Source organism: Simochromis diagramma, unplaced genomic scaffold (genome assembly GCF_900408965.1).
Source record: "Simochromis diagramma unplaced genomic scaffold, fSimDia1.1 OVJJ01000433.1, whole genome shotgun sequence".
Lineage (NCBI taxonomy): Eukaryota > Metazoa > Chordata > Actinopteri > Cichliformes > Cichlidae > Simochromis > Simochromis diagramma.
The window spans coordinates 507,076-523,577 of record NW_024387031.1 but is presented as its reverse complement, the minus strand read 5'-3'; the positions used below and the strand labels follow the sequence as shown (position 1 = coordinate 523,577).

The window sequence follows — 16,502 nt, the reverse complement described above, 5'->3', positions numbered from 1 at the left end:
GGTTTGCCTCTTATCTGTATTTAACTTTATTTAATTTAATAACAGTACAGTACTCACTTTTTAGTAACCATTGTCCTTCATGTACATATGTAAAAATTGTGTATGTTTCTGTTCTGTGTCTTGTGTACCGTTTGTTTGTATATGTGTTTGTCTTGCTGCTGTTACACCCAAATTTCTATTAAATTAAATTAAATTAAAGGGTTATTCTATTCTATTCTATTCTGTTCTAACTCTCTCATTACTTTACTTTCTCTGGGATTAAAAAAGTATTATGATTCAGCCGAGGAAGAAACTGCTTTACATCTTATTTTCACCACATTATACAATCAGCATCACATTGTTTTGTTTTGTTTTATCATTTGACTTAGATGTAGATGTTGTTGCTGTTTACATAACACACTCTGAGGACTGAAAACCAGGAAATTCAGTCAGACTGCTCTCAATAATCATCATAAAATAAAACAATAAGATGGTGAACATTCAACAGCTTCAATCATGTGCTGATCTTTTTTCTTTCTTGCTTTCAGAAAGACCAGTATGTTTATATCCCTTCTCTGCTTTTACAGTTCATGGTTGTAAAGTGGAGGGAGCCTATCCCAGCTCACAACAAGAAGCATTGTTTTGTGTCCTGTGTGACTGATGATGAGAAAAGTATAAATGTAAGGTTGACTGATTTCTAATGTTGTACACTAGTTAGATTTTAGACGGAATTAAAATGATGTGGGATATAACGTGCTTACATTGTGTAGACTGAAGGAACTGTGTGACCACAGAACAAGGAAATAAATGAAGGAAATAAATAAAGAGAATAAATAAAGGGAACTGCAGTAAACTTCCTGGTGCTTCATTAGCATTGTTCAGATTAGTGCAGAGTCTTTCACAGACTGTGAATTGCTGAACTCATCTATAAATGTTTAATCAAAGTTTGACTGTTTTACTCTTAAAAATTAAGTAAAAAGTAATTGTGGTGCTAAAACAAAATTCAGTGAATATGCTATCATCTCAAACTTCAAGTAAACCAAGGCTTTAATTAATTTTTAATTAATATTTATTCTGTAGTGTTAGTGAAATACTGTGAAATGTGACCAAATTGTGCTTGATTCATTTGGATAGTTGAATGAAGAGTTTGTGAATCCTGTCTGTGATGTATTTTTAGTGTTTCCTTTTGCTCAGCAGCTTCAGGGGTATCTGAGGTGTTTTGTATGAATTTTATACAATTATATCAGACTACCATCAGTGTACAAGGCGAACGATAAAAATTTTGAACTTTTGAAATCATTCAAACATAAAGAAAACACATCAGTAAAGACAAAACTCTGGTCACAAGGATATGATAACAACAGACCAAGTTAAAACTATTGGGAAAAGAATAATTAACAACTTGTTTGACCCGTGTCACTGTTTTATCTCATTTAGTCAGATAAAAAAAAAATAAAGAATCCTCCATCTTACCACGTTTCTCAAACATTGGTCACATTCACCACCTTTGAAATAAAACCTAACCCAACTGATTCCACTCTGCAATGACGTCCACATCAAATTGTGCTAAAACATTGTAACGTGCTTACATTGTTTAGTTTCAAGGAACTGTGTAACCACAGAAAACTGAAATGAATTACAGAATGAGTATTACAGAGAAGTACTCTTTTCATTTCAGGAATCTAATTTTCAAGCAGGAACCTCAGAAAATCCATTGGGGTTCAACTGATTAAGGGAACTTCAGTCAACTTCCTGGTGCTTCATTAGCATCGTTCATGTTGTCAAACAGCTAAAAAAGAGCAGTGTGTTAACTGTAGACCCGAGTATCTGTATAATGTGATGATCCTACCAGTATTGGAAAACATAGTTGAATAGCCATGTTGTATTTTCATGGAAGCCGCTTAACAGCCTCCATGTTGCCTGCTACTGTAGAAAGTAGTTGTCACTTTTAATGCTAGTTAATACAGTCATAGGAAAATAAAGTGCACTCAGTTCAATTAAGGCCAGAGAGAGTACTTTCTCTCTCTGACCTTAACTGAACCCAGTGAGGCCTGCAGGCACTTAGATGTTGTCCTGGGTTCTTCTGTAAACTCCTGGCTGAGTCATAGCTGAACTCTTGGAGTAATTTTGGTAGGCTGGCAACTCTTGGGAAGTTCCAGCACTGTTCCAGGTTTTCTACTTAAGTGGATGATGGCTGTCATTGAGCCTTAGAAACCCTTTCAGAGTGATGGCTGTCACTAACCTTGTTTCTCAGTTGATTTTTTAGATTATGATATGATGTGCTGAGGTGTTGAGATATTTATACTGTTTCACTTTGTCAAACACATTCTGTTTCACTAGCTGGGTCCACGTCCTCATGTTAGGTTTAATAGCATTTTAGTAGGTAAAGGTGAATGCTTGGACATGAATTGAGTTGTGGTTTGGGAAAGGCCTTAAAGGGGACTGGCGATGGCTCCTGGGCCATGCAGATCTCCATGCACTAAATAAAAGTGAAGAAGTTAAAGTATTGAAAACAAGGAGGGAGGGTGGGGCACGTAAACGAGAATGAACAGCTTGCAGAACTGGGGGAACTTATATAGATGACAACTGGAAGGAGCGTGTTTGGAGGCGTGGTCCTGCTCCTGAAATTCCGATACATAATCTCCAATTAATTGATTTCTGAATCAGTAGGTCTGGCAGTGATGAGGCCTGGGTGTGGCATTTAAACTGAAGCTTTTTCTTAATAAATTATATATAATTTAATAACTGCACATTTTTCTTACTAGGGTTATTTTTTAAAGTGTATATTTTTAATGATATGAAACATCTAAATGTGACCAATATGCAAAAACTAAGAAATGAGTAAGGGGCAAATACTTTTTTCACATAACTCTATTACAGCAGATCATTTTTCAGATGCTACTTGTTATTAAAGAGAGGGGGCTTTCTCATGCAACCTTTCCAAAAAAGCGATGCATGTTCTGTCTTTTTTTACTGTCTGAGCCTATCAATTGATCCAGAATTTCTTCCACAGTTAGCAGTGGTGACTCATCAGGGCCTGATGTATGGAAGTAAGTGAAAAGATAATTTGCAAAGCAAAATCCCAAGCCTCTTGCCTTGCAAATGCAGTGAAGGCTTGGGCGTTTGGCTTCATTTGCTTATCTCTATCTTTCTATGAAATTATTTCTCTAGTCCCAGGTGGCGTTGTCCTTCGACACCTGTTCAGAATCATCTCGTCATGCCCTTCTTGATAATCTCTAATTCTGCTGACATCTGTTTATGTTAATTCCAGAAATGAACCAGTAACACCACAGTGACTACATCCATCTTTTATGTACAGTCTGTGATCTAAACACATGTTTGTTTTTACACTTAATAAAGTAAATACATTTTAATCACTATAAGGAGAAACCTGTCTTATCTCAGAGGAAAATGGGAGTCCATAAAGTTCTAAGGGGTAGGGACAGAGTAGTCACATCAACATTTATTATGAGGGAAGTGAATGAAACACTTTTAATTCAGTTCTTTAATCTTAAACTACATCTCAAATTTTATACACTGATCTGCTAAGTAAAGTCCTTATCTGCATATTAGCTGCACATGAATACATGTTACCTCATGAATCAGTCATCTTTTACAAATAATCTAAGAAATGGAAAATCAGACACATCTGATTTTTTTTCTGATGTGTCTGATGCTTGAGATGATTCAATCTGAAAACTCTAAATGACTTTAAACATTACAATTTAGTTTTTATTTTACAGAAATATATTTTAAAAGTTTTAGTTCAAAATTTGCAAAGTATTGTCTACATGATACAAATAAAGTCACTTTGATGTATTTGTATTAAATTACAGAATGACTAACAAAGAACAGGAATGTTTATTTCTAAGAGGCTGTATCACATCACGAGCTGTGAGCTCTGTGATTGGCTGTGTGTGTGTTAGAGCTCACCTGCTGCTGCACTTTCTGTCAGTTCACTCAGAGACTTCAGACAGTCACAGTTTAACTCTATGCATCAGTGAGAGCTGCTGATGAAGATGAAGGACCTGCTCCTCTTCCTCTCCTATATGCTCTGGGGCTCTGCTGATGGTGAGTTTCTCTTTTTAAATTGACAGACAGTCAGTCGCTTATTGATCAGAATATCAGCATTTAATTCCATTAATGTGTTTCAGCTCTACATACAGACATCCATGTCGTTGGCTGTTCATACATTCATGGAGGGGTCATGTTTGGACTGAATCGTGAAGAACTTTGGTACGCAGACTTTGAGAAACAGATGGATGTTTATCCTCAGCCACCTTTTGTTCAACCCATCAGCTTCGGAGATGGAGCTTATCAAATCGCCGTGGCTAATTTATATGGCTGCAGACAGTTCCTGCAGCTTAGTGAGACGGCTATGAAGGACTTCCCTCCACGACGTGGTAAACACATACAGGCACACACAAACTGATAACAACATTCAATCTACATTAATCAACTAAAATAGGGAATTAAATTTACTTTGATGTAAATGTTGTCATCAGTGTCACGTGATTCATGAGGTTAGGTTATAAATGATGTGGTGTGTGGTGGGTTTCATGAATCAGAATCAGAATACTTTATTATTCCCAGAAGAAATTATGTGGTCGCACTTTCTCCAAGACAGTGAGAACAGTAGCAGACTAAACTAAGTTAAATATTACAACATATTACAAAGTTACAAAATATAAAAATAGCTCAAGTATAAATATCCAAGTATATTACACAAATTATATATTTGGCTGACATAGGGGTGTCCATCTTACTGTATGTTCCATACTTTCCCAGTACAAACCATTACTAACTCACAAACCTCTACATTTATTTGTTTTGAAGCTTTTCTTCAACACTTTCAAGTTCCAAAAGCTCAAGATTTTCATTTCAGGTTTTAGAGCAGGAGGTTCTATATGGGTCCCACTGACCATTTCACTGCCATATGACTGTTTGGTATTTTATCACATGTATATTCTCATTGAAGTTTCTTTATTGAAAACTCTGTTGTGTTTCCATGCTGATAGACCTGACAGGCTCATTGAGGGAGTAACTTATCTAAGATTAAGACAATAGATATTCTACTCTGCGGATTCCTTGACCATCATCGAACTGACTTGTGTTTGTGTACAGATGCTCCTTCAGGTGTGACGATCTACACCAGAAACGAGGTGGAGCTCAGAGCTAAAAACACTTTGGTCTGTCATGTGACTGGTTTCTATCCTGCTCCTGTCAAAGTCTCCTGGACCAAGAATGGACAGATTACGACTGGAGGATCCAGCATCAACAATCCCTATCCCAACAAAAATGGAACCTTCACCCAGATCGCCAGACTGCAGTTCATCCCACAGCAGGGAGACGTCTACAGCTGTACAGTGGAACATCTGGGTCTGACCAAACCACTGATCAAGATCTATAGTGAGAAACACTTTTATTTAAACAGAGGAGACAGACTGAAATACAGAGACAATAGTGCACAATTATGAAGTTTCATGTCTTCGTGTTTCTGTCTGCAGATTTCACAAAGCCTTGGCTGAGTATTAACCTGAACAGCTAACTTTAGTTAATGAGCTGACAGTTTTCAGCTCATGCAGTTCACATTATTGAGCTGTAATTAATCAGATCACAGTCTGAACGATTGTGTCTGTGTCATGTGTCTGTTTCTGCCTCCAGATGTGGACACACCTGAGACGCCTGAGAAACATAAGCCCAGCCTTGGACCTGCAGTGTTCTGTGGACTCGGTGTGATTATCGGCGTGCTCTGTGCTGCAGGTGGAACCTTCTTCATCCTCAAAGCAAACAAATGCATCTGATCGTCTGTGGTTGATGATGTCAACCACAGACATTATCAACCACAGTGCTTGTGTAGACAATGTTGTTTAAGGATGCTGCTCTGCTCTCTGATCTTCATTCATGTGACCCTGGCTGTGTTTACATGGAGCCTTAAGTTCACTTTATTTTCACACTGTTAAACAGATTCAGTTTAAAATGCCAGTAACATAAAAATGATAAGTAATATTAACCCATCAGAAAGCTATCCCAAAGTGACTTCATAATCAGTCCGAAACAATCCATCTGTCTTTTTAAGTTTTTTTAAACTCAGTTTTATCTGTTGACTATCTTTGCCTTCAGTTCCATCTATATGATTCAGACAGATGTAAATAAACCTGAATTTGAAATAAATCCTCACCTGTAAACATGAGTCAGTTTTTTGTTTTGTTATATTTCATTAATAATCAGTATCAGCTGAATGATACATGTGTGATCTGCTGGATGAGTACAACCTAAAAGAACAAACTATTTGTTTAGTAAAGGGTAATATGCAGCAATAAATAACACTTCTAGCAAAGAGAAATATTATCCACTTAGATTTAAGATTTATTGATCTTAGATCTCAGCTGCCTCACTCACTGTCCAGAAGTGTTATGTGTTTCACTACTGCATTGCAATGTGGGATATCTAATAGTCACCTGGAAGAACAACAGACACACATTATGCCCCTATCCTGGACTAAACCAATCAGAGATAGTCAGGGGCGGGACTTCTCTGATTGGCCGTGAAATTTAAAGTGAAACAACACAAAACACTGCAAACCACAACACAATTAAATATAAATTAAAATATGAAAACAAAAAGAAGATGCACATTCTCTGTCATATGGGCCTGCATGAATAAACCTTCTGAATCCTTCTGAATCATCTGCAACTGAAAATAATTGTGGATTATTACCTTTCTAGTGTGACGTTGTTGTCCCTGGCTCTCTTTCTCTCTCTTTCCCTCCTGAGGGTGAGAGAAAGAAAAAAAAAGGCTCGTGTCGTTCACTTCAAAGATCCGGCTCTAAGAGCCGTTTCGTTCGCAACCGACACATCACTAGAATAAGGCAATGTCGATTCATTAAATCCTGAATCGACTTTTAAATGTAACCGTGTTTTGCCAGAAACGCCAGATTCTCAGATTAAAGCTCACAAAACTATTTCAACAACCACCAAACAGCAAATGAGAGCAGGTACATGGATTCCACACAAAGACGTAAACACAGAGCGGACCGACGCATCAGAATCAACTTTGTCTTTCTCGGCTTTCTCACCCGACGGACACGCTGTCGGAGCTCTGTGTTCACGTCTTTTTGCGCTGATTCTGAGCTGCAGGTTTCATCTCTCTCCAACCAAAATTCACAGAGCCAGCAGCAAAAGAAGCAGCAAACTACGCTTCACATTTGATCAATGTCTTCATGAATTCCCTTTGAGTTTTCCTGTTTTGCTTCCACCACGATAAAAATCACACTTCATGCACAGCTAGCTCTCTCTCTCTCTCTCTATCTGTACTTCAAGAACAGTTTCCCGTCTCAAATCTGTTTTGTGCATTATTCATTCGCTTATTACCCACCAGTCTACCGTTGATTACAGCGCTGTCGGCCGCTGTATTTTTCTTTTCTTTTCTTTTTTTTTCACTTAAATGACCTCGGACAAGAAAGCATAATTTCTGCTGTTCAATACTGAAGAAAAATAAACTTTTTAAAATTATGCAAAATTACAGAATATTTTTAAGGTTATCTGCTATAATAAGCCAGGCCAGAAAAATCTCCTTCTTGTTTTTCTGTGTTTTATTCTCAGTTACTTTGACACAAAAGCATCTGCTGTGATGTTCACAATTCTGATGAAGTCTCACATGCATCAGTACTGATAAAAGATCAGAATTATAATATTTCTGACAGTCTGAGGCTAAATTGAATCGAATCAGGACTTTGAGAACCTGAATCGAATGGATTATTGAAATCAGTGATGATACCCAGCCCTAGTGAGGCCCGACAGAAGTGGATGTAGCTGTGGGTAATAAGAAAAGATGAAAATAACTATTGATAACTTTTTTGTTAAGTTAAGGCCTGATCCGTCTGAAATTCATAGGCAGTGCTCTGACACAGTGCCATTAATCTTTGAATGCTGAAAAAGCACAGTGTATCCAGAAAACACATTATATGCTGCAATAAATGCACTGCCCAAGTGCCCCCTCTCCCCACTGCCTTTCAGCAGCATGCAACAGCAAACAGGTCATCAGAGGAGGCCAAGATGATGATTAAGTTTAACATTGTCTACAATATTGCCAAAGCACTTTAAGTACAAGATTGTTAGTTAATAATTTACAAATGAATATTGTCTGTATGGACTGCAATTTCCCCTCCAAAAAGTGCACATGTAAAACTGCGGTTTTAAGCGATGCGGTTTAAATATTTGAGTGCGCCTAACTTTTGTGCCGGTGCGCCTAACTCGCACAGTTGATGTGAGTTTCTACTCAGGGTTTTTTCTTCCAGTACAGAGCAGAAATATTTTTGTTAAGATACTGGATACTTCGTGTTTTTCTCCACAATTTTAATTATAAGCTAGATATATTTATACTAATGAAATTAGTTTGCTAACACCAACAGGGATGAGTCAGCGAGTCAGTTGGGCTTGTGAATCATGATTCATGAGTCAGTAAAGTGATTCTCGAGTATTGAACGATTCGTTCATGATTCGCGCATCACTATCGCTGACCTATGGACATCATGCCAGCTAAAAAGGATAAAAAGAGAATGCCGATAAGAGACCTCCAAAGCTCAGTTTGCAACTTCGAAGCCAGGTCAGTCTGAAGGCTAACCTTGAAGCTAATGATGGAAGCATGGCTGAAGCTAACCCAAGCTACCCCTTCGATTATGACATCTTAACTGCAAAAATAACAGATGTGGTTGGTACGATTATAGAAGGGAAGATGGATGTTATCAACAGCAAACTTGATGCTATTCAGGCAACTCTTGATGGCAACACGAGATGCCTTGATGAAGCAGAGACCTGCCTCGAATGCGGAGGATATAATAGCCGACATGGAAGTTTGGCTTACTCGTGTAGAAAGTAAGATTTGCATGCTCTCAAACCGGCTGGATGATCAAGAAGCTCAGAGTAGAAGATATAATCTCCGCATATTTAGTGTCAAGGAAGGGGTGGAAAAGACGAATGCTATTACATATTTTGAAACGTGGCTTCCCTCTCTTCTCAAAATGAAGAGAAAATGCACCTTAGAACACACATGCATCAACACTACATATGAGCGGGCGGAGGGACGTTTGGAGTCTTTCTTATAAGTTAATTTATGAGGCTGATACTTTTACTGTTGCTACCACTCTACATGATTTAAATAACCAGATCCTGCAATGAGTGATTTAAAGTATGTCTCTCTGAATGTAAAAGGGATAAACAATGTTAAAGTAGTGTCTGATGCCTCTGTTTTACCAGATTAAGTTTTGATAATACATGAGAAACCAGTGCTGCTCAATTTGCCATCATGTACAGTAGCCTTTCAAAAGCATTCCTATGCCTATGAGTTGACAAAGGACAAAGCAAGATTTAGTTGTCTTTAATGTTGTCACGGCGCGTGAGATGAGCCGTGTGGAGGAGGAAATGAAGGATCCAAGTGCAGGCAGTCGTGAGGGTGTGAAGGTGGTTTATTAAACACAAAAAGAAAGGCAAACGGCAACAAGGAAAACTAAACTATACTGGGAAACAACTAAAACTACAAGACACAAACCTGAATGAGAACGAGCGGAAACACTAGGCGGATGACAGCAGGGAAACACACACATGACGCAGGGTGGAATACACAGACGGACCAGCAACTACAATGACGGAGGACATGACTTAAATACACCCAGAGAAACACAGGGGAATTACACACAGGTGGTGGACACAGCTGGGAATGATCAACAAGACGAGACAGAGGTAAAACTGAACACACTCACATGAGACCCAGACCTTCACAATAAAACAGGAAATGAGAACACCACACCAAGACGCAGACCTGACACTGAGAGACAGACAGAATGACACATGGAACCTGAACTAAACTAAACGTGAGATACAACCGAGAACAATTCCTTAAACAGGAAACTCAAATAATAAACATCATAATCATCATCATCATAAACACAACAAGAGAACAAGAAAACAATCCCTAATGCAAACTAAAACCAAAACATAATAACCTCAAACATGGAATAACAAAAACATGAAACTCCACATACTGGGTCCAACGGACCCAGACCCGTGACAAATGTTGACAACCTGATGATGATGAACTGAATATGATGAATATAAAAAATTACACTACAGAGAAATAGAAGTGAAATATTATTACACATTAGTGTGTTATTATTAAACTGCATTTGTAGTAAAAAAAAAAAAGCTGTGTAAAGTGTAATCTTATTTCTCTGAACATTTCATTGTTCATTTCGACACCAAATTGAGAGGAATTAAAACTAAAAAGTTAAGACTGGCCATGGAGTAAATTTTACTCTAATTTTGAGTGGGACAAAATGTTATTTGAAACAGAGTTAAAATCAACTCTGCAAAACTGACACTCATTTTTTAATGTGTAGAGTCACGTGACCACAGCATCACCTGTTAACAGGAAGAACTCTCACAGAGGTTTTTTGGATAGTTTATCACACCACCCTGCCACATCCCTCGGGATGAATAAAGTACTATCAATCAATCAATCAATCAATCAATCAATCAATCAATCAATTAATCCCTTTCTTCTCTAGCTAATGCAGTGCCAGGTATTAATGTGACCGAGGATTAAGCTGGTAGCAATATGTGGTCCAAAGTTTTTGGACTGTTCAAATTGAAACATATGACCCATTTGTTCAGATAAAGATAAACCAAATACAACATGATTTGGCTTCTATAAAGTGTGATGTTATTTTCTGTTTTGGATGATCAGTAAAGCAGAGATACTGGAACCAGCACGTTCATCATGTTTATTGTAACAGATGACAGTAAATGTTTGACTAAGTGAAGCTGGAAGATGTGATTCACCACCAGAGATGGGCAGTAACTGTAAACCGATTACTTTTTTCAAGTAACAAGTAAAGTAAGGGATTACTATTGCAATAAAGGTAATTAGATTACTGTTACTTTCCAGTAAGCACGCTGCGTTACTGCATTGCTAAACTGTAATTTTGGCAGTCCCTCATTCCGTGTGCTTCATATTCCGGTTTGTCTGTCCTGTCTCGTCAGACAGATTCTGTTCGGCTGTGTTCCCCAGGTGTGTGCCAAGCTAAAGCTTGTCTCACGACAATGATATTAGCATGTGTGACTTTCGTGGTAACAGACTTGTGCAGATCAACAATGGATTATATATCGAGTGCGGGAGAGAGTATGACTGTGCCGCCTTTAAAGCATGGAAGTACTGACCTTACTTTGAGTTTGTTTCATAAAAAGTGACAAAAACATTAGTGTCCGCTATACACTGAAAACTTCTTTCTACAGCGAAAAAACCCCATAAACTTCTGAGCAAGCACCAAGTACGCTGCCACGGGAATGTGAAATTCCACTAACATGACCGCTGCAGCACACCTGCACCAGGGCAAACCTCCGCCTACCTCACTCCTGCTATACAGGTGAAAATAGATTGAAGAGCAACAGGGCTTAGTGCTGCTGAGTCTTTGAAGTTATTGATTTTCTGCTGTGTTTTACTTGCATCTATTTGAAAGAGTCAGTGTAAACGCAAAAAAACTGTTTTATTTTATATGCTGGAATGTGCAGAATATAGGTTTAAATGCTAAACAAATTTCTTCAAGTCAAAGACTTGCATTTAATTTAATTTTTGCTTGATGCATAAAGTTAAAAGATTAAAACTAATAAAGCAAGTTTTAAAAACAAACTTTTTCATTTGATTACATTTTATATGATGGATTATGCAGGTAATTATTGCTTTATTACCTATTCAGCTTGTGTGTCATGTTTTTAAAAAGTAACTAACTAAGCAAATAATTACTTTTGAAAACAAGTAACAGGATTACTTTTTTGGAACCGTAAGTAATTAGTTACTGATTTTTTTTTCACAGTCACATCATATTAATATAAAAATACAGAAAAAAAAATCAGGAAGGGGGCAAACACTTTTTCACTTGTGATTTACCTTGAGGTCAGTTCAAATTTCTAACTCTGTAACAGCGTGAGTCTGTGGACAGTAATGAAGCTTTTACACTGTCAGTCGGCTCCTCGGAATCATTTACTGTAGAATCACTGATTAAAGATCTGTAGAACTGATCAATAATGTCTTGATACATGCTCAGTCATCCAGGTAAGAAAATCTCAAAAAGTTGATTCTGTTCATCTGGATGTGACGTTTTCAGTGGGAGAAAGATTTCATCACTCATCCATGTAATTTATTCAGTCTCAGCTGACTGCAGGTTCATTAACAGCTTAATTGATGTCCACAGACTCATGCAGTTACAGAGTTAGAGATGTGGTTCTGACCTCAGAGTAATTCACCATAATCAATCATGAAAATACTGTTGATGTGTTTATCACACTTAAATGTTTCAGGTCTTCAAACAAATTGAAGCTTTACTTTGTCTAACACGTACTGTCATCAATAATGATACTGTATGTAGCGGAGATGGCAATAAAGTTTACTTTGACTAATGAACATGATGAACCTGCTGGTTCCAGTATATTTGCTTAACGATAGATAATATCACACTTTTATAAAAGCCAAATCATTTTGTATTTAGTTTATCTTTATCTGAACAAATAAGTCACAGTGTTTCCATCTGAACATCCTCAGTCCTCAGTCGCATTAATACCTAGGACTGCATTAGCTAGAGAAAAAAGGGGTGTGGCAGGGTGGGGTTATAAACTACAGAAGAAACCTTTCTGAGAGAGTTCTTCCTATTAACAGGTGATGCTGTGATCAAGTGACTATGTCATCTGGCTTTTAAAGCAGCTCTCAGTCAGACTGAGGCAGTTTGTTAAGAGCACTCAGGAACATGGCTTCATCTTTTCTCTGCTTCACCCTCCTCTTCATCAGCATCCGCACTGCAGGTATGATCAATGCACTGATCAACACACTATTACCAATTAATACATCCATCTTTGGTCTGTATATTGTTGATCAATACATGGTTCATTGATCAAAAGACTCATCAATACAACATACAGTTTATACTTTATCATCTATTATAGAGCAGGTATGATCAGTTCTCCACAGTCTGCACTTCACTGATGTTCTGTTTTGTTCTTCAGATGGATTTTTAGAGTATAGGGTGGATCGCTGTGAATTTAACACCACTGAGCTGAAGCACATCGAGTACATCTACTCTCGCTATTACAAGAAGATAGAGTACATCAGGTTCAGCAGCAGTGTGGGGCAGTATGTTGGATTCACTGAGCATGGAGTGAAGCTGGCAATGCTCTGGAACAATGATACTGCACGGCTGAATTTAATGAGACGAATGGTAACGGAATATTGTTACCATAACATTGATGTTCATGATCGGGCTGTTCTAGCTAAGTCAGGTGAGTGTGTAGTTGTGCAACATCATCAGGGCATCATGTTCAGCCACACAGTGACCAACACTCTGAATCACTCAGTTTAATCCTTAAACTCCTGAAGGTTTAAATTTGTTTAGAAATTTGGAGTCTACTGGAGTTCTGTTTCTTTAAAATTCAAGAAACGAAGTTTTTTAACAATGAAAAATTTTTTATTAAATTATTTCAGGATTAATTAAAACTTTAATTAGAAGTTAAAAAGTAGAAGATGATTTAACAAATATTTGTGTAAATACAGCTTGCATTGAATGCTGGTGGCAAAACTTGAGCTTCTTCAAATCCGATTTTTTTGTCTGCTTGTTCACACTACAAATAAAATGCGACAGCAAACGCTCTAGTGTGAACCCTCAAAGCGGCCCGCATGTGCAAAAGAAGACGTCACACACAACGCGCTCTGTTTAGACCCAGAGCAAACAGTATTGTTTGACTGATGGCCCTTAATATAAAGACTTCGGACTTTACGTTTCCCAATTTTTGCTTTAAGTTATTTTGTTATTTACATAATAATGTAAATAACCTAATAATTATCCTTATTGCTGTTTTAGAGAGGAGCGGTGCTTCAAAGGATAGTTGCAGATTTCTGTCAGAATCTGCAGATTATACAGTACAAATAAAATGTTCATGTTTCTCCAACGCAGTCTTCCCAACAGTTTCACTGGATGGCCAGGAAGCATTTGCGATGTCTTATCGGGCGCTTCTCCGGCGCTATAATTGGCGTGTGTCGGTGACGTAAAAGACAGATTTAATGCGACTTGACCATTCAAACAGCAGTCGCTTTCTGAAACATCGGATATGTATCGATTCAGTACCACATACGAAAGTGACCCAGATCGGATTTGAAAATATTGGATTTGTGCCGTTCACACTGTCATACCATGATCGGATATGGGTCGCATAGGGTCAAAAAAATCGGATTTGATGCTCTTTCGCCTGCAGTTTGAACGTAGCCTATCTCACACTGATACTGTTAGTGTTAATTAATAATTGCAATTTGAAAAAAAAAGTGTCATTTTTTACCAAGATGTCCTTCAATACACATATTAAACAAATATGTAGGACTGCTTTTTTCCATTTGTGCAACATCTCTAAAATTAGAAATATCCTGTCTCAGAGTGACGCTGAAAAACTAGTTCATTCGAGAGAGTGATATTACGCCCCTTATGTCAAACAGAGTGATTTATGACCCCAATAAATTATTCATGAGATTAGGGTGTAATAAAGGAAGTAATAAAAATATGATATTAATAAAATTATGATATTAGAAATTATGAATTAGAAAGAGAGAGCATATTTCCCCTGTATTGGCTTCCCTTCAGTGGCTTCCTGTTAAATCCAGAATTTAATTTAAAATCCTGCTCCTCAATAATGAGACCTCATCTTATCTTAATGACTTTACAGTGCCATATCATGCCATTAGGCAATTCGCTCTCGCACTGCAGGCTTACTTGTCATTCCTAGAGTATTTAAAAGTAGAATGTGAGGGAGAGCCTTCAGTTTTCTCACCAAAACTCTTGCTCATAGGGGTCATATGATTGTTGCATTTTTTTTAATCTTATTTCCTTATATTAATGTAGGGATTTTACCTTACAATAGGCAACTGTTGTGATTTGAAGCAATATAAATAAAATTGATTTGAAATTTGCAATTCTAATTTATTTAATTACAAATAACCAAAATTATGCCATTATTCTGACAGCTGACACATTTTCTATAGGTAGATTACAGATGATTCTATCCCATTACACATAATATTGCCACAATGGAAATATAATGTCTGTGTGGTTTTTAGTTCAGCCCAGTGTCAGAATTAAGTCCAAGACTCCGCTTTCTGGTCAACATCCTGCCATGTTGGTCTGCAGCGTCTACGACTTCTTTCCCAGTGAGATCAAAGTGAGCTGGCTCAGAGACGGACAGGAAGTCACCTCTGATGTCACTTCCACTAAGGAGATGGCAAATGGTGATTGGTACTACCAGACTCACTCCTACCTGGAGTACACACCCAGGTCAGTCCACATCAGATCCAGGTTCATTTCCAGATCCAGTTCTGTGAGTGGTTTGTGAATCAGTGGTCTTTGTGTTGAAGGTCTGGCGAGAACATCTCCTGTGTGGTGGAGCACGCCAGCCTGAAGGAACCTCTGATCACTGACTGGGGTAAATACCTGTCTTTATGTCCACAGAAATATGTATTTGACTGCTCACCTGTCTGTTTGACTGTTGGCCTCTGTCTGTCACCTGTCCGACTCAGAGCCGTCCTCGGACAAATCAACTCCTGAATCAACCGTGCTGATTGCCATCGGAGCCTCTATACTGACCCTGGGTCTGATCTTACTTTTGGCTGGATGTTTTCTCTACAGGTGGAAAGCCGCAGGTTAGACCAGGACTCACACTCACAGACCAGTTGGCAAGCGTTTATGTCAGCCTTTTTGTTAGCCTGTTTATGTTCTATATTCACTTTCAGCTAGTGAATTTAATTTCTCACAAGTTTAGACAAGTTTTAAGTCCATATTTAGGCCCCAGTCTAATTTCACTGATGCGTTCAAATGTGATAGATCCCAGCTATCCCTGAATAAGAGGTCTGGATTGGCTCTCCATCTAAAGGGCCTGAGTCTGAGCTTTTATTACAATTTTTTATTCTAATATTGCATTGGAAGCTAAATTACCAATTAACACAATCACATGTGTATTTTTGAACTCTATATTTTATCTGCTGTCCTCTGATTAGATATTAGTCCCTTATTTAGACAACCTCAGCTGCTTCAGGCCTCAGGCATCTCCCTCTCAGACTTAAAGGATTTCACACCAGTTCAGACCCGTTTTTCAGAGCAGACAGAGTCCATGCATTTAAACTAGGGACTTCACTGAATCATTGTTGTTGATGTTTGATTGAGATCAGTTGTCCTCATGTGGATAAAGAGTGTCTTATTGACTCTGTCCTTATCTCTTTATCTAGATCATACTCTGTTTTTCAATTAATGAGGCAGGATCCTGATCCTAGTCCTGGCTCTTTCTGATGGAGTAAGAAGCAGCTGATTTGTGTGTTCAGCAGACTCATGATCTCTGGAATGGGCGACTCTGAACCTGATCCATGACCAAACTCATGTATAGATGTTTAATTAATGTCTTTGAACCACAATAAACATAACATTTCACCTGTGTGCTTACTTA

At 37.9% G+C, this 16,502-nt stretch overlaps 2 protein-coding genes across 3 annotated transcripts; both read left to right on the top strand.

The window, feature by feature from the left end:
- The first annotated feature begins 3,914 nt into the window (after positions 1-3,914).
- Positions 3,915-6,172, top strand: LOC120740598 (HLA class II histocompatibility antigen, DR alpha chain-like). The gene is made up of 4 exons (XM_040043054.1): positions 3,915-4,050; positions 4,134-4,382; positions 5,104-5,388; positions 5,644-6,172. Exons 1-4 carry the CDS (start codon positions 3,993-3,995, stop codon positions 5,781-5,783), a joined length of 732 nt encoding a protein of 243 aa, XP_039898988.1. The 5' UTR covers positions 3,915-3,992; the 3' UTR covers positions 5,784-6,172.
- Positions 6,173-12,697: 6,525 nt separating this feature from the next.
- Positions 12,698-16,502, top strand: LOC120740595 (H-2 class II histocompatibility antigen, E-S beta chain-like). 2 transcript variants are annotated; one of them, XM_040043053.1, is made up of 6 exons: positions 12,698-12,830; positions 13,032-13,304; positions 15,127-15,340; positions 15,421-15,488; positions 15,595-15,705; positions 16,288-16,502. In XM_040043053.1, exons 1-6 carry the CDS (start codon positions 12,776-12,778, stop codon positions 16,308-16,310), a joined length of 744 nt encoding a protein of 247 aa, XP_039898987.1. In that variant the 5' UTR covers positions 12,698-12,775; the 3' UTR covers positions 16,311-16,502. The 2 variants fall into 2 exon arrangements, with proteins under 2 accessions (XP_039898987.1, XP_039898986.1); XM_040043052.1 differs by having other exon boundaries at positions 15,583-15,705.

Bases quoted from the DNA above. Each gene is read 5' to 3' on its own strand.
- LOC120740598 (XM_040043054.1), top strand. From the start codon at position 3,993: ATGAAGATGAAGGACCTGCTCCTCTTCCTCTCCTATATGCTCTGGGGC. The intron at 4,383-5,103 runs GTAAACACATAC...GTTTGTGTACAG, and splicing joins GGACTTCCCTCCACGACGTG to ATGCTCCTTCAGGTGTGACG. The intron at 5,389-5,643 runs GTGAGAAACACT...TTCTGCCTCCAG, and splicing joins ACCACTGATCAAGATCTATA to ATGTGGACACACCTGAGACG.
- LOC120740595 (XM_040043052.1), top strand. From the start codon at position 12,776: ATGGCTTCATCTTTTCTCTGCTTCACCCTCCTCTTCATCAGCATCCGC. The intron at 12,831-13,031 runs GTATGATCAATG...TTTGTTCTTCAG, and splicing joins CATCAGCATCCGCACTGCAG to ATGGATTTTTAGAGTATAGG. The intron at 15,341-15,420 runs GTCAGTCCACAT...TTTGTGTTGAAG, and splicing joins TACCTGGAGTACACACCCAG to GTCTGGCGAGAACATCTCCT.